Genomic DNA, 25,933 nt, shown 5'->3' on the forward strand with positions numbered 1-25,933 from the left:
TGATGGAAACATAGGGAAGAAAGGAAGGAAGACAAGACCGTTAGGTCACCCTCGGCGAAGAGGCTTCTCCTTCTATTTTCCTACCTTATTTGGCTTTTCGCTCGTTGCACACAGGGGAGAGGAGAGAAGGGAGAGAGATGAGGGAATCGTTTTGGGTTCGGGAGGAGGCCTATGCGTTGAGGTCCTGGTGGGATGAGATTAATGAGTCGGACAAATGGCAGGATGTGATCTTCTACTTCCTCTGCGCCGCCTATGCCGTCGTCTCGGCCGTGGCTCTGGTTATTCCTCTGTCCTTTTCATCTATGGATGTTTTATGAGTTTAATTTAGTAGTATCTTTTTTTTTTCTTTTTTTTTTTTTACTGGAATGGCTTTATGTGTTGGAAACATTTGGAAAGGTTGTCTCTTTCTGTCATCAATTGGAGTTCTTTGGATTCCATCATTTAGTCTAAGGAGAATGAATACGTTGTCTTCAAATTCTGTTCTGCTGCATTATTTTCCTTGGAAACAATGAGTTTGTTGACATTGGTTGTCTTTTTCTTGCCCATGAATAATATGTTATTTTTAGAGTTGACTCGTATCTCTTGTTTGGACTTTGTTTTTTGATGTCATACTCTGCCATTGGTGAAGTGGCTTTGTGATATCAGTATTACTGGATTTTGCAGAGTTCCTTTTTTTTTTTTCCGTTCTGTCATAGGCTGGACTTCTTTTGCTTTATTCTTTTAGGTTTAGGAGGAAAAGCTTCTGTCATATTTTAGGTTCTGCTGTCGCATCTTCATTGAATGCAATGGATCTGTTGTAACTTGTGAGAATTCATCGACATATTCTTTATTCATGGACGCTGGTAGTATATATTCGTATAATATTATGTTTCTATATAATTTAATCACATCTCTTGGTTGTACTTAGTTTGGGGATTTGTATGTGACTGATTGAAAGAAAAAAAAAAGTGAGAAATTCATGTGGATTACGGCAAAAGAATGCTGATTATCCTGAAATATTAGTCAAGTCTTTAGAAAAATTATGGTGCGCAACTGTTTGAAAGAGAAACTGTGAGAAGCTTATATGGGATACCAAAAATTCTGCTGCTTATCATGAAATATTGGTTTGATTGTTTAGGAAATTTATTGTGTGATTGCTTGAAAGGGAAAGTGTGAGAAATTCATGTGGGATACAGTAATCTTGTTCCACTTATTCTAGAAATATTATATTGATGCTTTAAGAGGAAGCTTTGTCAGTTTGTGAGATTTTATAGGTCCAGATGTTTCTTTTTAATAAAAGTTTATAGAAAATCATTATATTAGAAAACATGAAAAACTGGAAATGACAATACCGGCTTTTTATTAAGGGGATGAGAAAAAAGCGTATCCATTGGAAAGTCAATTGTATAAGAGAAGAAATAAGTAGATATCATAAACTTATAAAACCAAGTTATAAAAGTAAAGGGTAGAATGCAAAAAGCTTACCAACCTTTCTTGCTTCAAACTTCTCATCATGCCAGATGTGGATTAATGCTTTTAGTGCGGACCGGTCTTGCTAAGTGAGGTGAGGTTAGTTATGCAAGAAAGCTGTAATGTGTGCGAGATTGTGGGCATAGTTGCAGAAGTAAGTTCATGTTAAGTTTTAGATGTCAGGTGTTTGTTGCCTGTATAGAGTGACATGCCAAGAACTAACTACAATGGTTAGGCATGGGTTCCAAGCAGTCCTACTCCAAGATACAACAATTACTTTGTTGAATACTGCACTCAGGCGAGGAAGCTGATCCAATTGCTATGCATAGCAATCGCCTTGAAGAGATGAAATTGTTTATTGGATGGAAAAAATGTAGTCAAGCCAAAAATAGAAGGCTCAAGAGATGAAATAGTATTCTAGATGGAAAAATAGTATTGTAACTGGGAAAGCCTTCTCTCATACTCATAATGAGGATAGTTGAGATAAATAGCCATAACTATAATATCCATATTATCCACTCCCCTTTAAATCAAGAGGTCAATATGGGTGTGCTAGGCTAACATTAAAAGTCTCAATGGGATAAAAGAATGAGCTAGGATAAGTCAAATAAAGAAATTTAAAAATAATTAAAAATAATAAATATCATTAATAATGAAATTATTAAACAAGTTTTAACAATTCCCATCTTTTTTTTTGCAAAAGGAAATAATTGAGCAATGTTATATACCATGTTTTTGATGACGTGTCTTTTAGACTTGAACCTGCATCTGGCATTGACAAGCTTCCATCACATAGGTCTTAACTGACTTTTGTCTTGAGCTTGGAACTTACATGATACATAGTTTGAGCTATGTCTTAATGGTCATGCACATGTATCACAGTTTTCATAAGCACTATAGAGCATCACCTTGATTCCCATAGGCTATGAGCTCACAAAGGATGCCTTGCAACACACATTCTACCTTAAAACTATGGGCCTCAAACCAAGTTCCGCAATCTTAGTACAGGGTACCATTTCGATACCTTACTGGTTCGGTACAGTACGCATCATGTACCAAAATAGTAACCACTTTTCTCAATTTTATCTTGGTACGCCTCAGGTCGGTATGCTTTGATACGGGTTGATACGCACCTCAGTATGCCTCGATATAGGTTGGTATGCACCTCGGTATGCCCCAGTACAAGTCGATATGCACCTCAGTACGGAGTGATACGGGGCGGTAGAGGGCTTGTACTAATTCAAAATTGAGTTTCATACCAGTTTTCTCATGATACGGTACGGTATGCCCCGTACCGCTCGATGGATCTTGCCTCAAACTCATTCAAAGCTTAATCTCTTCCCTGAACCACAGCAATCGAGCACTAAAATCATGAGCATGGGTATATGGAATTAAACTCTAACTCAGTGTTCTTAGTACTAGCGGTAGGGGGCTGTACGACAGACCTTGTCTCAAACTCATTCAAAGCTTAAGCTCTTTCCCTAACCACTGCAATCGAGCACTAAAATCATGGCCATGGGTATATGGAATTAAACTAACTCTATGTTCTTAGTACTCAATCATCAGCTTGTTTTATTCAGTGAAATTGTTTCTTGTGATCTCTAGTCAATAGGTTAGGTTGCTAGTTTTGGTGACTAAATGTGGGTCTTGATCTCATCCTCCTTACCATATCTTGGATTAGACTTTGCACTTTCCCTTTAGTAAGAGGAATTGTGATATTTTTAATAGATCTAATATAATTTAAAGCAGCAATACTATTTTCCTTTTGATCCTTAACACAATAATATTTTGATTCAACCCCCATTAACCTTACCTATATTTGCTTAATTATCGTAGTGCACTGATAAGGCTTGAATTGGCTTGGTCGATAATGGGAGATATGTTAATAGATTCTTAAGCCTTAACTCCACTTTTATAGCAAACTGAGTAATAAAATTTTGCGTAGCTGGTCTCCAAGAGACAACATTACAACTAAAGTGATTACATATCTACTTTTAGATATTCTATCATTTGACTTTGAGAGTGGTTAGCATCACTATGTTCTGTGGTGGTGTTTGGTTCTAGAAGAGGTGGGAGGGGGGATATCCCCCCCAAATGTGGGGATATTCTTGCCAAATGCCAAAAAGGGCATACCATGAGGAGTTATAAGTAGGTGCATGTGGTATAAGTCTATTTCACCAAAATAGTGGAATAGACAAATCATAGAACGGGCTTGCCCCTATTCCTTCAATTACTATTTGGCCCTTATCCACTCTATAAATACTCAAAAAAGTGAGAGGGCAATTTGGTCTTTGTGATAAAATCCAAACTATTGCAAAGTTCAATATGTATTGATGCACCCTATTCCCTCCACTTATTCCATATACTTATTCCTTCAAACAAACATCAAAATGGACCTATTCAACGAAATAGGCCTATCCCTTCAATAGTATAAGGGACACCCCTTCCAAATTCTATTCCACAACTAAACACATTGTTCAAGAACCTAGAGTCAGTAGTATAATGGAGACCATTATCATTAGACTCGAGTTTGGCCTTAATACTTTGTCTAGTGCACTTAATGGCTGGTTAGGCCTAGAAATATATTTACTTAATCTACAAGCTATATAAGCCAAGGTATGCCGTGCCAGTACCAGGCCCTATACCGATTGGCCGGTGGCACGGTTCGGTACACCCCCATGTTGGGCTCGTGTCGACACAACAGAGAGGGCAAGGGAGTGGGAGAGAGAAGGAAAAAAAAAAGAAGAGAGAGAGGAGGGAGGGAGGGTTGCTGGAGGGGCCCCGAAGGGCTAGAGCGGGGCCTCCATCCTTTGGACCCCTATTTCGTTCGAAACAGGGGTCTGTTGGGGCTTCTTTTTTGTTTTGAAAATTTTAAATAAAGTTAGCAAACTCCATTAAAATAAAAAAATGGCCCTGACAAATCCCTATTTTGAACGAAATGGAGGTTCGGAGGGCGAAGCCCCCACTCCGACCCTTCGGGGCCTCTTTGGCACCCTTTGCGGGCCTTCGGTGGCCTTCCCTCCCTCTTTCTCTCCCTTCCTGCCCTCCCCTCTCTCTTTTCCTCTCCCTCTCCCCCCTCCCCTAGTTTGCCGGGCGGTTCGGGATGGTTCCACATTTTTTGTTATAAGCAATATAATCTCAGTTTACTGTACCTAATGATTAAATCTTTTTAGCATTTTTTAACATCATGACATCGACTTAGCATCATGCCATTTTCATTTATGAATAATTTCATTTTAAAAATAACATTAGCTTCATCAAGATCTTTCATTTCAAAATCACTAGATAGGAAAGATTTTGTTTCATTTATTATATCTAGGTTAGTGCCACAAATCAGTATATCATCTACATGTAGACCAAGGATTACCCCCTCCTCACCATTAAATCTAGTGTATATACGTTTTTCTAAGTATATGGTAACAAAACTTTGAGGCAAGATTAGGTGGTCAAATACTGCCTTGTCATAGTTGATGATACATGAATTCCTAACTGTAAAGCACCTAGACATCTAATGAAGTGTCAATCATTTTCTCCTTTTGCTTTAATGTTACTAGTGCGTGAATGTAAGGCTTATTTAATAAAAGGAGTGCTATTGATTAGTTAGACTATGCTAGTTATCAGTATAAGATATATACATTGTTGTTCATTTATACAAAATGTACTGTATGGAAGTTTCCTATGTTGAGATTTTTGGTGATTAAAGCATTGAACACTTGGCAAACATGCAGAATTGGCGCCCACATTAAGTTGTCTAGGTTGCATGAGGGTCTTTCTGGTACCTTACAGTGTTGCTAATTTGGACTTCAGTTTGGATACCATTATCTATTTTGCAATCCACTTCATGTGATATTAAAGATAATCTCCAAAGTTTTAAATACCAATACCAAAACCAGTACTATTTTTTCATCGGAACCAAAACTGACAGCCTCCAAAAAATTGAAAACCTATTGATACTAACTGGTACACTAATGCCGGCATGCACTAGTATGCACCAGTACTAGTACAAATCGATACACTTGGAACGTATTAGTATAGCTGTTTTGGCATCTTAGCACCTGTTTCGGTGCTTGTTGTGCACTAGAATGGCACAGTACTGGTCATACCATCCAATTTTGGCATTTTCTTAAACCATGATAATCTTTAATAATCTTGTTTACCCCCCTCTTCATAAAATCAATCTCATTGAACTCATTGATGATCTGGAAATTTGCATCATCCTTTTCAGAAAAGGTCTTTTCTCTCCATACTAAAAGGGGGATTAGAGAATGAATAAACCGGTGATATAATCACATTGTAGCTTGTACGATTTCAGGAATATAATAAGAAGGTCAATGTTTAATCTAGCATAATGCACATGTAAAATCATTAAGTTTTGTGTTTAGTTTGAGTAATGTGTGGCATTTTATGAAGCATCTAGCAAACTTAAATGCCTTGATGTGTGTGAAGTATCATGTAACTAAGCAGTATAAAATATTACAATTGTGAATCCACATCATTTAGCGTAGGCTGTCTGGAATGATTTTTGCATCAACTAGCTTGAAGATCACCGTATTGATTTGTCAAAAATTGAATGAAGAGTTATGATAGAATAACTTTTGAAAGGCTAGAAAAAGCTAGGAACTCTTGCAGCAACCAATATATACGATACGGATACTGATGATTCTTTACCATAGTTTATGTCTCTACTGTTGGATTCTCGCTTGTTAGCTTTGAGTGCTTATTTCTACATATTTGAAATGATATATTCTCTTGCAAGAAAATTTTTGTTTCTATTAAACTCAAAGATCAAATTATTATTATATTCTTCAGGTTCAACTAATCCGAATTCAGCTACGAGTCCCTGAATATGGATGGACAACTCAGAAGATCTTCCATTTTATGAATTTTGTTGTGAATGGAGGTGGCTTTGGCTTCTTGATTATTTATTTGTCTTTGTTTCATTTCATAATTACTGATTGTGGATTTTTGGATGCAGTACGTGCTGTTGTGTTTGGATTTCACACCGATATTTTTCTATTCAGACCAAGAGTAAGTTGTTTTAAGATAGTTTGATCTAGTAAAATTAGTCTAGATTGCTTAATTAGAATTTGGTTGGTGAGGTGCTCATCCACATGGACACATTGCCTTCGAATTATTTAGTAAAGCAAATGGAGTTGGCATCATCATGCTTGCTAGTTCTTTTTTTTTAAAAAAATAATTTTCCTTTTGTTGTGGATGAGAATGTAAATATATTAATTGATATACATAGTTGAGATGAAGGAGAAATTTTGTATAGTTTAACTTACTAAAAGAAACAAGTACCAGTTCCAATACATGTGTGGGAACTGGTACGAGCGCATGTTTTGGCCTATATCATTTGTGTGTTGGAAAGGTCTTGAAAACTTATATAAGGCTAAGGAATCCGAATAATTTCTAGCTAAGCTTTTCTAGAGAGATCTTGGCTTTTACAACATGGGTCCTTTCACATCCCTTATTTAATCTCTAGCATCCTCATCAAGTCAAGGATCCAAATCCAATCAAATTTAATCATAGACACCATAATTGGCCTAAAGTCAGCCTCAAAGGGCTTGTGCTGGGTTGTCCTCTAGTCCACATAGACCATGAACCTGGTTTGCTCTGATACCATTTACAACAACCCATGTTCTCATCCAAAAAGCTAGCTACTAGGTATTATTTCGGTTCTTTAGCCTTGTATATGTACCCAGGATCTATCCATTATAAAGCGAGTGAAATTAAACACATGCCTACGTGAGTCCACATGCAGGGCCAACAAACCCAAATAATAACTTTTGGTTAGCTTTTTTGAGTGACATTTTGAATTGCTATAAATAATATCCTAGTGAACCCAGTCCATAGCCCATGTATGGCTAGGGGGTATTGCAACATGGGCTCTTTTGGAGCTGATGACTGGCTGATCATGGTGTTTGTGATTGGATTTGACTGGATCTAGACTCTTAGCATGGAGAGGATGCAAGGGTTTAAATGGGGGAGTATGTGAGGACCTGCATTGGTTATGCATTGGGGAGATCTAACGTATTTATATAGATCTAAGAAATCAAAATTGAGAGCTTCTGTGGGCTTGTGTTTAGTCCTACATCGATTGTACCCTGGAAAGATCTTCGGTACTTATATGATGCTAAGAAGACTAAATCTTACCTTCTAGCTAAGGTACATCGTACCAGCCTAAATTGGGTAGTACGAGGCGTACCATACCGCACCGGTTCAGTTTCGACACTCTGTACGGGTGGCGTACTGACACTCGGCACGCCAAAAAATTTTTGTACCGAACCAACACTATGCTCGTGTGGCACCGGTAAGAGGTCTAGTATCGAGATGGCGAACCTTGCTTGTAGCAGCCTTTTTGGCGAGTTTCTGCCTTTTCTAGGTCGTTACAAATGATATTAGAGCAAACTAGGTCCATAGCCTATGTAGACTAGAGGACACTGCAACACAGATCCTTTTGGAGCTGATCGTGGCCGATTGTGGTATTTTTTATTAGGTTTGATTGAATTTTTTGGGCCCTTTGCTTGGGGAGGATGAGAAGGCTTAAATGGGAGAGTATGTGAGTGCTCATGCGAGCGGATGCTTATTCCCATATAGATTGTGCATTGGAGAGATCTTTAGTACTTATAAAAGGGCTATGAATCTAAATATTACCTTTTGGCTAGTCTTTTTGGTGAGATCTTGGGTTCTAATCTTCACTGCCTCCATTCAAGACACGATTGCATGGTTCGTTATATACTCCTATTTAAGCCTTGGCATTCTCATTTGGCTAGGCATCTAAATCTAATCAAAATCCAATCACAAACACTGGGCTTATCCTATGATCAGTCCAGATCTTGGGTACTTATTCAAGGCCAAGGAACTCAAAGTGAGAGCTTGTGCGGGCTTGTGTTTACTTCCATACGGTTTGTTCATTGGGGAGATCTTAGGTACTTATACAAGGGCAAGGAATCCAAATGTTACATTCCGGCTAGCTCTTTTGGGCAAGATACAGAGCAAACTAGGTTATAGCCAATGTGGATTAGGAGGCACTGCAGTACAAATCTTTTAGAGCTGGCCACATGTTGATCATGGTATTTGCTATTAAATGTGAATGGATTTGGACCTTTTGCTTGGTGAGGACATCAAAGCTCAAATAGGAGTATGTGAGAGCTTGTGCAAGTGTGAGGGTTAAGGAATCCAAATATTACCTTTTAAGTAGCCTTTTTGGATGAGGTCTTTGATCGTTACTATGGTGTTGGTATGCCTGATATGGTGTTGAGTTTGGCGTATCGAGACTTGATATGCCCCACATACCGACCCTCAATTCGGTAATACAGTATGGTATGTCGGCATGTAGTTGTATGCATTGGTATCGTGAACCTTGGTTGTTACAAATCACATACTATCCCAATTTAAGATACATGCTTGCATGGGTCTTTATATACTCCTCCATTTGAGCCGTAGCATCCTTGCTAGTCCAATCAAAATCTAATCACAAGCACCATGATTAGCTCAGTGGCTAGCCCCAAAGGAGCCTGTGCTGTAATGACCCCTAGTCTACATAGGCTATTGACTAGTTCCACTTTGATACCATTTATGAAAATCTAGGATCTTACATAAAAAGCTAGTTGGAAGGTATTATTTATGTTTCTTGGCCCTATATATTTATCTAAGATCTACCTTTTACATGATTGAGACTAACACATGTCCGCATGGGTCCGCATGTAAAACACGCTTCTGGGTTTTAATATCTTTATGGAATAGATTTATAAATAACTCCCCATCAACACTTTCTTACATAATCAATCTTTTATATGATTTTTTTTATATTTAATATGTTTGCAATTTTGTGCAAGTTATAGCTTTAATCAATAATCACAGCTGAGAGAAAGCCATAAATTTTATGCAAGTAATTGAAGCATATCAAATTTTGTGCAAGTAACTGAAGCATATCTTTGTGATATCTTGATATGCTAGTATGCATTGACATGGACCAACTGATAGTCAAGCTATCTGGTATTGATGGGAGATCCCCATATTTTGAAAAGTCATGTTGCAAATGATACTATCTTATGCCATGGTAGCAGAACCAACCACTAGTTAAGTCCTTACATGGCTGAAGACTTATTATTAATTATTTTTATTTATTAAATTCTTTCTTGGTTAAAAATTAGCTTGTTAATTATAATAATATCTAAATTGTTTTTATTTATTTTAATTTTTATTAATTTATTTTATTGATAAATAATTTCGGTGCAGGATTCTTTTCTTAAAAATGGTTTATATTGAATTCAATCATTATGACTTTAGAAGCCTTAATGCATGATGTTCTATGATCATTGGAAAGACTCTTTTCAATCTTGCTATGATCATTGGAAATGACACTTTTCAATTTTATACTTAAATGAATCTTGTTCTTTATAAAATAAGAATACAATCATAAGGCTTATTTATGATGTCTAAAGCTTTGAGATCACCGCATTTGGGAGACTGTTACATCCAACAACAGATATTTACAACCTGTATTGCAAAGGTAACTGATTATCCTTTAGCTGAGACTGTTAGGAGAAAAAGATGAGGAGGCTGATTGACTTAACATGTGCATGATGATGTTGATTCATTTCTATACTAACCCTGCTGTCCTAAAGGAAATTCTGTGGAAATTTAGTTATTGCTAATAGAATATTTTTATCTGACATGTGCAATATCAAGTCAGGAGAATACATTTGCATGAACTTGGATGCGGAAGTGGAAAGGAAGATCCCTTAGAAACAAACAAACCCCACCCACTGACTGAACCCCACCCCCTCTTTCTGAGCACACATGCTATACTTATCGAACTCTACCACATCACACTCTAACCTAAGAAAAATAATGAGGCAATTGCTAATGTTATGTTAGATTTGTTTGCTTTCTGTGGCTTCTGTTGAAGTGAGCATCTCTTTTTCCAATATTAATGCACAAATTGAATATGTCTGATCCTCAAGTTCAACTTGGGTTGTAGAAATTTACAAGCTAAAATTTTTGAGCAATTTGATAAAGTTTTAGGGGATACTTCGAGATAGGAAAATAAATTTGCTGCTAATTTTTACCCAGTTATCATATTGCATGCATGGAAAAGAGGAATAGATAAACTCAGACATGCTAAAGAATAGGTTCAGCTTTTAATTGTGACTAGAATGTAGAATGTGCAGTGCACATTGCAATATAAAGAGGAAGTAGTTGAAGGATGGCTGAGATCTCATCTAATGTTAAAAGGAATGGAGGAGAGTCTATCTCGTTGCAAAGAGATGGCTGCAGCATGGGGCTGCAATTTTCTTTGGTTATATGAGAGTCATGGGGACCAAAAGACAAGGAGACCTCAACACTTTAGTTTTATAATGTATGTGCGGTGCACATGGCAACATAATAAAGGGGAGAGCATTTGATGGATGACTATGAGTGACTGATCCATCTAATATATAAGAGAGACTGAGGAGAGTTAGTGTGTTACAGCTTTGGAAAGAGGTCTCAGTGTGGGGCATGATTTCTAGGTCTTTGCTTTTCTGAGAACAGCATGTGAGCCATGGAAACATGGAGGCAAACGGAGAAAAATTTACTTGACAGTTGTAGTTATACTACAATCTATTTTTTTTTCCATGATCTTTTGGGGTGTATATGTACATCTAAATTTTTGATTTTAATCTTTTGTTTTCTATCAGGTTTATACAATTTATTTTCCATGATACAAAATTTGCATCTTATTTTAACACCAATAAGTTAAATTGTTTTTCCACTATATGTGTAGGATGGAAAAATATTGATCTTAAAAATAGTCAAATGGTTATGTTGGCTAGCCATGCCTTGGTACTTTTTAAAATTAGTTTATTATCAATCCTCTGGTGATGTCCTTTAATTCTTTTAACTACTACAAATTTTTATGGATTCGAAATGTTCGCATGTGAATGGATCCTATAAAACAAATGTTTTACTCTTTTGTAAACTTTGTTTCATTGTTCAATTAACCTGCATTGTTGTTGAAATTTTCTTGCTGAAGTATATATTTGATTGGGAACTGATGCTTGCTGCAAACAGGTATGTACTCTTGTGTTATTGGACCTCCCTGGAATATTGTTTTTTTCTACATACACACTACTTGTACTATTTTGGGCTGAGATATATCATCAGGTAAGTTTGAAGCACAGTTCTGAATTCATATTAGTAATCAGGAGGTTAGTTAGTGATTATATGCAATCTGAAGACAGGTTCTTTTAGCATTCTAACCTTTAATGGAAAAATAATTTATTGTCAGGCAAGGAGTCTTCCGGCAGACAAGCTAAAATTCATATATATCTTCATTAATTGCGCGGTATATATCATTCAGGTATTTGTTTTGTCATTTCAGAATTGTTTTTACCAGTATGTGTGCAAATTTTTGGGATTAACTGACTGATTAGGCTTATGTGAAGGCATAAGCTTCACTAATCCAGTCATATGTGGTCTACTATTGGTTATTAGATGATATAGGCATCAAAGAAGGCTCTTATATAGACTAACTAGTGCTACAGCTTAATGTTTCATTCAATGAAATAGTTTCTTCTTCCTCAATCTTTGGATGGTACGGTATGCTGAACCATCCCAAATCTGGTAGTTCGGACTGTACTAAAACCAGATCCGTCAAGAACCAGGATGATTCGAGTGGTTGAGACGGCTCAGTCCCTTGAAAACCTCCCCAACCCCCTAATGTCCCCCGACCCTCCATTCTCTCTCTGTCTTCTCCCTCTCTCCCTATATCTCCCCCCTTCTGCCATGATCGGAGCTTCAAAGTTCTGCTACGTCTGTCATTGGTGGCTTGTTTGCTTGTCTTGCTCACTCAGTTACTCATCCCGCTCCTCTTTGATGTCGATCGATGCTGACTGATGCCGATCGATGCTGACCGATGCCCAAGTAAGCCCCTTGTCTCCCTCCCTCTCTCTCTCGCCCTCCCCTCCTCCTGTCTTCCTCCTTCTACTTCTCCTCTTCCCCTCCCTCTCCCTATTTCAGTATGCCTAGGCATGGAACGGTAGAAACCCGTATTGTACCAAACTTGTCGCCAGCTGGTATGAGTCCTGGTACTGGTGTGGCGGACCCTGTTGGAAGGAGAATATACTAGCAGATTTGCAGCTGAAAGAGAACTCTAATGGCAGGCTGGTTAAGTTAGCGAAGAGTCGTGATATTGCCGGCAGAAAGGATCCGTCCTATATAAATTAGATGTGGATGCTGGTAGCTAGAATTAGTCTAGCTGCTAGACTAACATGATAAACCCCATACCAGGAGCTTGCTCAAAAGAGAAGGGTGTTATCATAACAAGGAAAATGTTACTTGTCTTTTACTGATAGGTTAGGGGAGGCAGAAAAGACTGAAGTCCAAATATACATTAACTCGGTTCCAAACAAATTATGATGAACGTGGAAAATGTACCAGTTTTCTAGATGAGATAGATTGTGAAAAGACAAAGCATTTCCAGGCACAGAATCCTGTTAAGAGCTTTTAGACAGACAATTTTATCAGATTTTTCTTTTAGAATGAAAGGGTATTAAAGGAGGGGGCATACTTAAGTTAGTAGATGCTAGTCTGAAGGGGGATTATAGAAGTATCTCCAAGAATGCAACTCCAGTTCTCTGTTAAGTCATGTATGGAAACTGGAAAGTGTTGTGGAGCAGAGGTTTCTTTGTCAGAGTGGAGCATAGAGAGGTACAAAAGGGAAGAACTTGTGGCTGGTTCTGTACTAAGTTTCAACTATTTAAGGAAATACTAGTTGAAGGTCGTTAGTATCTTTCTCATTTAAAAATAATTATTGCTGGCCAGTGTATTAGCTAATATTTGACAGTGCTTGGAAATTGTCCTAAAATAATAATAAAATATTTACCTATGATAGGATCCATATGTTCGTAATGGCAGTTTAACTTTACTTCTGGAAATGGCTCTTACATTAATGCTAATCTTAAATTCATGATGGAACTTGATAGCTTCAATATGGTCATTGACTGCTTACATAACTGTCATTGCTGTCCAATCTTGGTGTCACTTTTAATCCTTTTATTGTCTCTATCATGATGTAACCATACTCATGCTAGTTGAAATTTTGCCACATTTTATAAATTTATTTTATTCGTAGGATGACAACCAAGGACCTTTATATGCAACATATTAATAAATAAATTATGCACAGAAATGCAGCCAAGTTGATAGAATATTCCAAACCTGAATGAGTAAAACTAAAACTCATTATTAGTGAAACACTTTGCAATTTAAAATGGTGCTCACACTGATCACTTGTGGATCAGATCTGTATATGGATATATCTCTGGATAAATGATAATGAGGTTGTTGAGTCTATTGGAAAGATCTTTATGGCAGGTAACTTTTGATTTCATGCACAGTTGTACTGCTTAAAAGGTTCCTTATATAGTATTCATTGTTCATTTCACAATTGTGCCTTTTCTTTTTTCAGTTGTGTCTTTTGTAGCTGCACTTGGTTTCTTGATATATGGAGGAAGGTAAAGATTTTAGTAAGGTATTCATGTGGACCCGAACATCACTTGTCTTTGATGCAGGCATTTTTCATGGTAATGTTTGATTTTTGCCTCAGGCTGTTTGTCATGCTGAGGCGATTCCCAATAGAATCGAAGGGGCGACAAAAGAAACTGCACGAGGTCTGTGATTCTTTATGATTACTTACATATTAAATTGACTTGATCTCTTATAATGATGAAATAAACAACTACCATTATTCGTCTTCTTTATCACTGGAAGACAGTAGCTGTGCTTTTATACAGTTTGTTGTCTTGATATGCTCTAGAATATGGAAAATCAAATAAAAGACTGAAAAAGAATTAAGAGCAAGCAATTATTCACTTAATGCTTTACTCTTCCTAAAATAGTACCCCGAGTATGATTTGATTATATTTTTGCACAAAAATGAACTCACTGTTTGGCAACATTTGTTACAAGTTATATCTTGTCATAACCTCTCTCTTTTATTGGCCGCAGCAGGCTTTCACCAATTATGAAAGCACATGTTATGCACTCACCAGCTTTGACTGATTAAATGACCTGATAATGGTCCTGGTCAGCAGGTTGAGTGGATTATCAGTTTCTGTGGATTATCAGGATACAGGTCAGGCTTGGACTGGGCTGGCATTGGCCGTGATCCAGTGAAGATAACTTCAGATCTACAAGTCTGGCCCCAGCATGTACCAAGGCTTGATTTTGTATATCCCAAACTTGTCTTGAATGAGGACCTATTTTTGGTTTACTTATTTATGATTGATACCATTTCTTTTTCATTATTTCCTTTGTTCTTTTTCTTTTTCGATTTTTTAGGTAATTTACGCTGCTAGTTTGTTATTAACAATTTGCTATCATCATTAAATAGTTCCGTAGATATGGTATCAATTATATGATTGCGAATTTTCATTCTTATTATTCATCATCTGTTTCTTTTATTTCTCTGCCAAACAAATGAAATAATCTGTGAACTCTTATCAAATAGATATTGATATTGAGTATCATATATCATTAGTTTTGGAGTCAATTGGTTTTTATGTACGAAGTGATTATTCCTAAATATCATAAGGAGTGTATGCTTTTTCGATTGTTATAAAATTAAAAAAACATGGATTGGGCCAAAATGTGTAAGCATTGGTAATTATTTTTATCTAAATCATGACATTTCAGTTCTGTGAATCTGAAATAATTGCTTTCCAACTCTAGCATATATGAGTGACTGGAAAAAATATGTAGAAGCAAGGCCCTATGTGAAACTGGCATCTATGACTACTTTGCAGGTTGGATATGTTACAGCAATCTGTTTCACCTGCTTCCTTATAAGGTGCATTGTGGTATGTATATTTTTCAGAATACATGAACATTTGCTTTCTTGTTTTGCTAGTATGAACTTTACAAAAGCATTGAGTTTCATTTCACGAGAATCAGGAAACAACAGTGAGGTGCATATTAGTTGCAGGATAAATGTTATGAGCTAATGTATTGTAGTATATTTCATATGAAAAGAATCTTTATTTTCTTTTTAAGTTAGTCCTATTTATTGTTGAGTCACTTTATTAATAGGAGGTAATCATGTCATATGTTACGCATTGTGCTATTCTTATTTTACTTAACATCAATTACAAAGACTTGAGAGTTTCTGATCACTAAAGAAGACTCGAGATCATTCTATTCTAAAAGACTGTTCAATTAGTTTATCCAACTTCGACATTGTAGGTGATGGAGATCCAACATCAAGTCATAATGTATTAGAGTGCTGCAGGACTAATGATTTTCTTATATTTAATTTTAGTTCTCTATTTGTTCTACTTTCCTTTTATTTCTTTTTTTTAGTTTTTATTCAAGAGTTGAGATAGAGGTTCTTAAAGCTTATTTGATAGCTTGATGGGCTCATTTGATATTGCAGTACTGTTCATGTGATATTGTTCATGCTACAATAAGCATGAACAATAACCACCAGAAACTAGATTGGTACTGTTAGTATGATAGACGTGTGCTAACCCAGCCCATTAGGGTGTGTTCTGGCCCAGCCCATTAGGGTTTTAGACACGCATGTTAGCAGTTTACATGCACAAATTAGCCGCACAAAACAACCATAAATTTGTAAAGTAAGAGCTATGCACATCTGTATAATAATTACCGTAAATAGCTTCTCATATTTAGAGAGATGTGATAGCTGGTAGGAGCACAAAATCAGGGATGTATCTTCTCATATTTAAAGAGATATGATGAACAAAATCAGGGATGTATCTTTCCATATTTAGAGAGATATGATAGCTGGTAGGAGCACAAAATTAGGGATGTATCTCTGTATAGTTTTCTATTTAATGAAAGGCACTCTCACATTGAGAGACATTTGGCAAAATTGACATGGTATCAGAGCCATTTGTGCTCTCTGAGTTTTCTGATTTTTTTAGCTTTCTTTGGTATTTAGTCCTAGATATCTAGGGCTCTTGGGTTTCAGCTTTCTCTGCAGCGTGTTTTCTGGATCTGCTGCAATATGTTTTCTAGTGCTCTTGGTCTTTCGGATTTTCTGGTTTTCTTGGTGCTGTGCTGTTTGAAAATCCTTGTGTTATTCCTGTGCTGCTGTGTTGTGAATTGATGGCATTCTTTCACCATGTCAGCAAGCAATTCTGATGCTTTCAATGCCCAATTCATTGGTAAGAACTATTCTGCCTGGGAATTTTAGTTTCAAATATTTGTCACAGGGAAGGATTTGTGGGGTCATATAGATGGAAATGATCCGCCCCTACGGATCCTACGAAGTTGGCTCAATGGAAGGTCAAAGATGCTCGAGTGATGACCTGGATATTAGGGTAACTTCCTCCAATAAGTGCACTAGATCTCTTACTAATCACTCTGGAAATTGTGTAATTACTGAAGTGTGCTACAAAGTTCAGTAAGTAAACCCTTACCATGATCAAAAAATTTAAGTGTCTGCAGGAATACATGACTTCAACATAAAAAATGATCAAATTGTCAACGATAAGCTGGAGTCAAAATTCATTGAAATTATTTTGTTATGAAATTCCCAGAAGCAAAGTTTTCAATAAGAAAATAAGATGTCACAACAGGTTCAAACTGAAGTTTTGAAAAGTATCCAAATAACCTACACAAAATCACAAGTCAAATATATGTTCAAAGTCAAATGGGAAAACACAATTTGTATTTCAAAAGCTCTTGTATTTCATGTAATTTTCATATTTTCTTAGAAAGTTTCACTTATACCTTGAGGTCATATGAATACCGACTATAGACTAAGAGACAAAAAATCCTCTTCAATGAACTAGAAGAGGCCACATAAATGCTCACTAGGGAACAGGTAAACTGGATAAGACCATATAAAATCCTCAAGGTCCACATATACTGTCTGTCCAAGCATCCACCTATATCCTTATAAATAATTTGAATGAGTTTGATACACCAAGCTAGGGGTCCAATAAGTTTTTCATTTTTGTTATATTTCCAATCTATAAACTTTATAAATGCCTTACAAAATAGATATAATATGCGCCAATGAATGTATCTGATATAGGAGTTCAAAAGGAGATGGAATTTCAAGTTATAGTGCATATATACATGTGTTCCAAAATATTAATTTGAAATCTCATGAAAATTCAAAGTTTCCATATTAAATTCTAAATGTAGCTTCAAATTGATAAAGTACCAAATTTTTATAGAACGAACAAGGCAAAAGTCATTGCCACATCATAGGTCTTGAATCATGAAAAAAAAATGTGGAGCTGAAGCCAATTTTGGACAGTCCTAAAGCTTAAAAGAATTCCTAGGTTTGAAGTATATGAACTTCAAACCAAGTAGAAATTCAAAACATGAATACATTCTGAGCTTTAAAACCTGAAGTTTTTTGTAGTTTTATAAAACTCTTAGGTTTAGAATTGGCTATTCAAAAGAAGCAGCTCCAAAAACACGACTTAATTTGAGGCATGGAAAGGTTACATGGGAGGGAGATCATAGCTTTTTGGAAAAGATGATTTAGCTTAGGAATCCAAAATAATGTATAAAATTATATCAAATGGATTCAATAACCAAATTCTAAATCCATGGTCATGGAGATAGGTTTACTTATACAGGGAAATCATAGAAAAGGACCATATGGTTAATATTTCAAACCATACATAACTCGAGACTTAATTTATGGGACTTAAACACTAAGCAATCTTAAATTCTAAGACATGGTGAGAGTGACTTACCTAATCATGCAAAAACCAAATTCTTTTCTTCTCCTCCTAGCCAAACTAACCTTCCTCCCTCCCCCTTGGCTTCCCTCCTTGCCTTTATTTCTATGCAAGGTGGGGTGGTTCAGATTTATGTGGGGCCTACTTCACTATGTTGGTTCCCCACCACCTAAGTGGGTCCTTCACAAATGACACCACGAGGTCAATTGCCTATGTAGGTCGGTTGCCTAAGAAAGCTAATTTTCTTAGGTTATATAACTGGGTGTTAGGGTAAGTCAATCAAGCTTAAGCCTTCAATAAATAGACTATTAAACAAGAAATATGTCCATAGTTAACAAATAGAAGAAGACTTACTTACATGTAACCCCATTTTAGTAAATGTCCTCACCTTCCTTTTATTTTCATTTCCATAAATAAGGAAGGAAGTATCCCCTATTTGAATTCAATAAAAGTAAGATTCTATTTCTTCAAGAATAAAAAGCTGATTACCTAACTTTATTTTAAAATCTCAATTTTTGGCTCCAATTCGGAATTTCAACTTCCAAATGCTAAGGTATTTCTCAGATGTTTTCATAAGTCCTATTGTACCTAAATAGGACTAAAATCTAAAAGTCCAGTTAGAAGAGCCTTGTAAGTTAGTCTTCAAAACATATCACCTAATGTGGTACTTGAAAGCACTTTGAACATTCCACAAACTGTACATTCTCGAATCCATTCATCGAAGATTTAAACATCAGACTTGTGTGTCTACCTTGTTTTAGTATTGAGCCTAGCCTTTAACAATGAGAAATATCTTAATCAATTTAGCCAATGAATGAAATTACTCCTAATTAGCTTAATAGAAGCAATGTATAAGGAACCAATGATTTATTATGTACCACTTGGCTCATAAAAGTTGACCCTGGTGTGGTACTGGGGCATCATGATTCAAGCCGGGCTACATGAACCATAGTTGAGCTACTCAAAACAACCCAAGATTTGTAGTTCGGGGGTGGATCAAGGTGAATTCACCTTTCAGCCACTCCAAGCCAGGCCAATGCTTTTGTGGTGGGCTAGCTTGAGAATTGCCTATTTGTAACACCATATCTCACACCCCGAACCTAACACCCAAGTCCAAAATGCGACACGGTCGCACACTCCCTAAGGCAGAGCCCTAGAGAATATGCTAGGCTTGAGATGAATAAAATTCACATAATACCAACAATTATAATTAAATCATTCTAGTAACATTAAATCATTAACTAGGTCAATTACAGATTTTTTTATGTCCATCAGTATCAGCAAAATAAGAAAAATAACTAACTGATGACTAGCTATACGAACTTCACGTCCCTTCCATTTGTAACTATGCCTCCTGTGACTCTAGAAAAAAGTAAGAAGAGTATGAGCTTTTCCAGCCCAGTAAGAATCCCAAATCGCTGCACCATAAGTAATGAAAAAATAATCAATTAACAATACCAGATAAATGTATATCGTATTAATACTCAAAAAGCTCATAAATAACATGCACTTAAGTTCTCATTATCTTTTTTTCAAAGGAGCATAATATATATATATATATATATATTCAAATATAACCAATTATTCAACAACAGTTTTTTATGTCATGTAATCAGTTTCTCATTAACTTGATTTCTAGGTTTCTCATTGATTAACTTTCGGCTTTGGACTAACCTATCATGGGATAGCCTCCATGGGCTTACATGTGGAATCTTTATAGGGCTATGGACTGACACATAGGGATAGCCTCTACGAGCTTATGCGTGGGATAGCCTCTATGGGCTTACGCATAGAATTTTTATAGCACCATAGGCTGACACATGGGGATAGCCTCCATGAGCTTGTGGGTGGAATAGCCTCCACGGGCTTATGCATGGAATCTTTATAGTGCCATTGGCTGACACATGGGGATAGCCACCCTGGGTTTACATGTGGGATTTTGCAGTCTCGAATTGGGTTATGATTTTGGTTAGTCCAAAGTCGGAAGTTAATCAACGAGAAACTTGAAAATCAAGTTAATAAGAAATGGATGACATAATATAAGAATCTATTGTTGAACAATTGGTTATATTTGAATATATATATATATATGCTTATTTGAAAAGATAATGAGAACTTAGGTGCATATTATTTATGAGCTTTCTGAGTATTGATACGATATTCATTTATCTAGTATTGTTAATTGATTATTTTCTTGTTACTTATGGTATAGTGGTTTAGAATTCTTACTGGGCTGGAAAAGCTCATACTCTTCTTACTTTTTTTTTCGAGTCACAGGAGGCATAGTTAGAATGGGAGGAACATGGAGTTCATACAGCTAGTCATCAATTAGTTATTTCCCTTATTTTATTAATACCGATGGACATCGAAAAATCTATAATTAAACTAGTTGATAATTTAATATTAGTGGAATGATTTAATTATAATTGTTAGCATTGTGTGAATTTTGTTCATCTCAAGTCTAGCATATTTTCTAGGTCTAAGGCTCTGTCTTAGGGAGTGTGTGGCCGTGTCGCGTTCTAGACTCGGGTGTTGGGTTCGGGGCATGATAGAAGTGGTATTAGAGCTTAAGGTTATGATCTCTAGGGGCATGGCAGATATGGTATCAGAGCTTAAGTTTAAGATCATTGGGAATTGTGACAGAGTGGTATCCGAGCATAGGTTTAAATATCACTAGGGATTGTGATAGAAATGTATCAAATCTTGAGGTTATGATCACTTGGGACATGACGAAAGTAGCAGAAATAGATTCAGTGCTTAGGTGTAAGATCACTATGCATTTTGATAAAATGTATGTATTGGGTTTGGTTTACGATGAGTACAAAAAGACTGGATGATTTGTCTCTAATCATGATAAGAGAGGTTTGACCTAAGATAAGTGTAGGAAGGTTAACCATGGCATGTCAGTTATACCATGTTTAGATGTTGTTTGAATGACCTAGAAGTTCAAACTTGATTTGGGTGTAGATGTGATTGCACTTTTAGTTTTGCTGCTAATTATTAGAGTGGAGTTTGTGCATGGATTTGTCATAGTATTGGAGTGAGCTAAGAAAGATTTTTCATGATATTAGAAAGGAATGTCCTTCAAGGTTAAATCTATATGTGGATTATATTTGGAATTGTTATGTTTGGATACTACAAATAGGTGTATTTCTATTGGTGGATTTAATTTTTAAGGCCATAGAGTATTCAAATTGGTGGAGAATTCTAGTAAATTGATTTCTTATATTTGGATCGGGCTACTAGATTTTTTTCATAATTATTGGAGGCTATTGGATGTGTTGAATTAAACTCAAGTCTAGGTTTATGATTTGAGCATGGATCTTTTGTTATTGTTGATGAAGTCACTAGTAAAATATCATATTGGGTAGAGGTGCTTACATGAGTTATCAAATATAGTATTGCTGATAAATAATAAGAATCTTGGTGAAGAAAGAATTGGAGATTAATAGAGTTAATTCTACTCATAGTGATATTGGCTTAGAAATTTCTAACCCATTGAGTTTGGAGTAAATCCTTTTGGAAGGAAGATCAATGTAGATTGTCATCAAAATGCTGAGAGAATCCAAGGTTAATTCACTTTAAATTAAACCTAGATATTTTGGATTCTAAAAAGGTTGTGGAGATCATTCAGTGATCCTAAACTTGACTAATGGCTTGAGGGTTAGTTATGGTAAGTACACTCTATATAAATTGAGAACAAGAAGATTTAGAGGTTCTGCTATGGTTCTACTGAAAAGAAAATAAAATTTAAATTTTTTAGTCCCAATGCAAAATGATATTTTGGTCAGAAATTATTTAGTGGCCTTATAGTGTTTGTTGGGTTAGATCAGAGTGCACAGCGGAAGTATGGCGGTCTGCTTTATTTTAAAACTGGTTAGGGACATTAATTCTTTGATCCGAAAGATATTATGATAGAAGACCTAAGTTAGGAAAGGAGAATATCGTGATTCTTTGGCTACTGAAGGTAGCTATGCAATTTTCACCAGTGGGTCCTATTTTTGGTCATTTCAATTTTAACGTTAATCGATTGATGGTTCCATGGTCAAGCTTGGACATGAAATATTTTAACATAGATCCCCTACTCCTAGCTTTGACATTGTTAAGGGGTTTGAGGATTTCCTAGAATAAAAGTCTAATTATTAAATCATGGGCGAAGTTAAGAAAAGAAAGAGGATTATAGATTATGAAGAGCATTTGATGCTAATGCTTTTTCTTATTTCTGTTAAGCCAATTATAATCTTTGTGTGGAATTAATCAAGAGCAATTAATTTCTTGGGCCGAAAAAATATATCATGGCATTTAAATCCAAGGTTGGAAGGTTGGTGTTTTTTTGAAAGAGATCAAGAGAACCTGCTATGAAGTATAGATGAAAGGATCAAGTTTTAAGATGCTATGATTTTTTATGTCATAATTATTATATCAAAATTTTGTGAGCAGGCACTCTAAGAGGAAGACTATTGGAGAGCTCAAGGATGAAATAATAGTCGAGTATTTTCAAATTTTGAGCCTTAAGTAAGTTAATTTCAAGAACGAAATTATTTTAAGGGGGGGAAGAATGTAATAGCCCAAATTTTTTTGGGCTCGTGGGCCGGCTTGGAGTGCCTCGTCGGACTGAGGCAGAAATCCTTGATTTGCCAATGTTCTATGAGCCCTCAAACTCCCTTTTTCCTCGTTGGAGTCGGGGAGGAAGAAGACTCCGATAAGGAGTCTTCCTCCACGCTCTCACCACGTGCCACGCATGCAGAAAGGCTGGGCCTGGCCACTCCGAGACAGCCCACGAGCCCAAAAAAATCTAGGCTATTACACCATAGTAGAAGGTTGAAGAATTCTACAATCTTTTAAGAGATTAGACGGTCAATTACTTGCATGCTCAATTGCTGATTAATTAAACTTAAGATACCGTAGGACCCCATAAAATTCAACTTTTTTTGACACTAACTGTTCCTTGTTTCCTTCAGTGTAGTTGCTACGGTGACTAAATTTTGAAAATAAAGAAACCTGCCTTCGTCTTCTTTACCCAAAACTTAGTTGTAGCATTGTGGAACCAAGATCATATCTGGTAAACAGATGTTCACCTGTATACAAGATCACTCTTGTATATAAGCTTGGAAGGATCTACCAAAAAAAGAAAACAAAAGAATGTCAGTGTAAATCTTCACCAGCTGGTGAAGACTGGATTCTTCATGATTGCTGCTAGTCTTTTTACGTCTTTTTCAGGGTTAAATTTCGTTGTTCAAGTAATGGGAGATTACCTAAAAGCAAATAAATCTGATGAATCTGGTAGCATATTTAGTTCATTCAGATTTCTTCACTTCAAATATTCCATTATGGTTGACTTGCAGCATAGATTGTAAGGCCAACAACTGCTAGATGTTTTCGTTTCAAATTAGATTCAAGGGAAGACACCTAGAGATTACCCAGAAAAGGCAAAAAAATGCTACAGCTATACAAAATGATTGCATCAAAGGGTTCTGTAAAGCTGTTCTCCTATTGTTTTCTAGCTCACTAATTGATCACTTTTTGCATTGTATTTGTTCTTGATTGCAGGTTGGATTATCTGCATTTGATTCCAGTGAATCTCTAGATGTTTTGGATCACCCAATTTTGAATTTCTTCTATTATATGGTAAATTACATACATAGTCTGTAGGATTCTTAGATGATGGCTAAGCGTTTTCTGAGTACTAAACCTTTAATTGTATAAATCAGCTGACCGAGATTCTTCCTTCGGGTCTTGTTCTGTACATACTGCGCAAGCTCCCTCCAAAAAGAATCTCAGCGCAATATCATCCTATCCGCTAAGAAGGTGTTAGTATCCCTACCGGATGTTTTTTTCTTGAATATTTCATGGCTTACTCCAAAATGTGCTGGAGGCCCTTTGTTTCTACTTATTCGAGGCTCATGATGAAAAATATGTTTGGTGTATAAGCACCTTCAATTACTTACCGCCGCATTGAGGTTGTGTTCTGTATTATTCAGATGCCTTAGCTGCTTTCAAAGAGGTAGTCAGTAGTGATCATGCATATTGCATAGAAGTTGTCTTCTTTTCAAATCTTCATTCAAGGGTGTAGTGTATCTGGGGCTTGAAGTTTGTCAGCTACATACTATCAGTGCATAAATGAAGTCAATGAAGTTCAACAGCTAAAAAGAATTTCCCGTAAGAATGCCTGATAAGTATTATTATAGGTTCTGTTTTTTTATTTATTAATACAGATCTGGTTCTTGTTATCAGCCTTGTTTTATTTATAACTAATTTTAACTTGTATCGTAGTAATATAGTCTTATTGTTCTCTGATAAATTAGTGGGTTTTCCCGCACATTTCAATAAAAAAATACAGTCATATTGAGCCTGATAGAAATAGGCAATATAGATACAATTGTGAAAAAACAGGTTTAACAATTTCAATTACTCTCACAGTCCTGGTTCCTGGAGAAACAAAGTTATGATGGGGTTAATCTTCAGCATGAACTGCTCTTTATTGTCAATAAATTTGTGAAAATGAGCTGGTGGATTACTTTTAAAGAAAATTAGAAACCCGTCCCTCCCAACCCAACACGTGCACGATGAAACACCTTGACTTTGTTTTGCTTGCAGAAAATGAAATAATTTGTCTTGTACTAACCATGCAACAAAGTTTTTTGAGCATTCTATAATTTGCTATCACTTGCAGGCAGATATTGTATCAGAAATGCTTGACCCACATCATGTAGGAGAGAAAAAAAAAAACTTCGCATCCTGCGGCTAGAGCTGCAGGAGGTGATCATGCCATTTGCAGATCATCTGTGCCTGGCCTTGCATGCTGAATCAGAGCCTCCATGAGCCCCGGTCGATGCAGTGTGCAGGGTCCGGCATGAGCACAGGGCAAATGCAGGGAGAGAGGATCTGGATTCATTGGTGGCCGCATGAGCTGTTAACGTCAGAATCCTCACCATGCAGTCTCTGAATCTTCTAACAACCTTTAAGCCATCAACAATGGAATCTGCGAAGCTGCTGAAAAATTTGAAACCATCTGCAGCTTTGCTAGTGCCATGATTGTGATTGGGTATCCCTGCAGAAATGTGGCATTGGCCAAGGACCTGTAGAACATTTGGCAATCATGATATCATGGTGAAGAAAACTGTGTCAATGAGATCTCTGTTAAAATCTGGGTATCTTCCATTATGGGTCTGACTGGTGTTTATATCAATCTCTCCTGAAAAGTAACGTGAAACTCTGATTTCTAACCATGAAGCTGGCCAACAAATCTCTCGTTTTCTAATACACCTTTCTGATCCTACTAAAACGTGATATAATGCACCAAACAACTACTGCTACTAATATAAAATTCTCTCGTCAACTTCAAGCCCCTTTATCAGAAACACAAATCACCAGCAGGTATCTAAGAGCATCTAAGTACTAAACTTTTTTTTACTTTTTGGATTTGTTCACATGTGAAAACATGCAAACTTAAGTGAGTAATACGATTAGCACATGCCTAATGGTGGCATCTATAATTGCAAGTGAATTGTATTGACGAGCTGCCCGTGTAGAAACAATCCAAAATTAAACCAATCCAACCAGAACCCAATGTTATTTGGATTAAGCTCACCAAAAACATGACCTACTTCTGGTAAGCATTAGATTTGAATCTTTAAATTTATAATCAAAACCCAACTAACTGAATCGATTCAAAAATAGTATACTATATATTTCAAAACCCTTTTGGAATATAAGAAATTAGTTTTCTTTTAGATTAGTTTTCTTTTTATGAATATAAGAAATTATTTTTTTTT

At 36.3% G+C, this 25,933-nt stretch overlaps 1 protein-coding gene across 13 annotated transcripts; it reads left to right on the forward strand.

Annotated features, from left to right (window-relative positions):
• LOC103720929 (tobamovirus multiplication protein 1-like) lies at window positions 1–25,387 on the forward strand. 13 transcript variants are annotated; one of them, XR_005508307.1, is made up of 14 exons: window positions 1–278; window positions 6,259–6,349; window positions 6,425–6,477; window positions 11,509–11,601; window positions 11,726–11,797; window positions 13,740–13,812; window positions 13,907–13,952; window positions 14,045–14,108; window positions 14,532–14,666; window positions 15,243–15,296; window positions 16,671–16,778; window positions 22,599–22,673; window positions 23,709–23,786; window positions 23,870–23,917. XR_005508307.1 is itself a non-coding variant. In XM_039118944.1 (13 exons), exons 1-12 carry the CDS (start codon window positions 138–140, stop codon window positions 23,960–23,962), a joined length of 993 nt encoding a protein of 330 aa, XP_038974872.1. In that variant the 5' UTR covers window positions 2–137; the 3' UTR covers window positions 23,963–23,966; window positions 24,832–25,387. The 13 variants fall into 13 exon arrangements, 6 of the variants coding, with proteins under 6 accessions (XP_038974872.1, XP_038974873.1, XP_038974871.1 ...); XM_039118944.1 differs by lacking the exons at window positions 16,671–16,778; window positions 22,599–22,673 and adding an exon at window positions 24,832–25,387 and having other exon boundaries at window positions 2–278; window positions 23,870–23,966; XR_005508306.1 differs by lacking the exons at window positions 16,671–16,778; window positions 22,599–22,673 and adding an exon at window positions 24,832–25,306 and having other exon boundaries at window positions 3–278; window positions 23,870–24,317.
• The last annotated feature ends 546 nt before the right edge of the window (window positions 25,388–25,933 follow it).

Source organism: Phoenix dactylifera, unplaced genomic scaffold (genome assembly GCF_009389715.1).
Source record: "Phoenix dactylifera cultivar Barhee BC4 unplaced genomic scaffold, palm_55x_up_171113_PBpolish2nd_filt_p 000451F, whole genome shotgun sequence".
Lineage (NCBI taxonomy): Eukaryota > Viridiplantae > Streptophyta > Magnoliopsida > Arecales > Arecaceae > Phoenix > Phoenix dactylifera.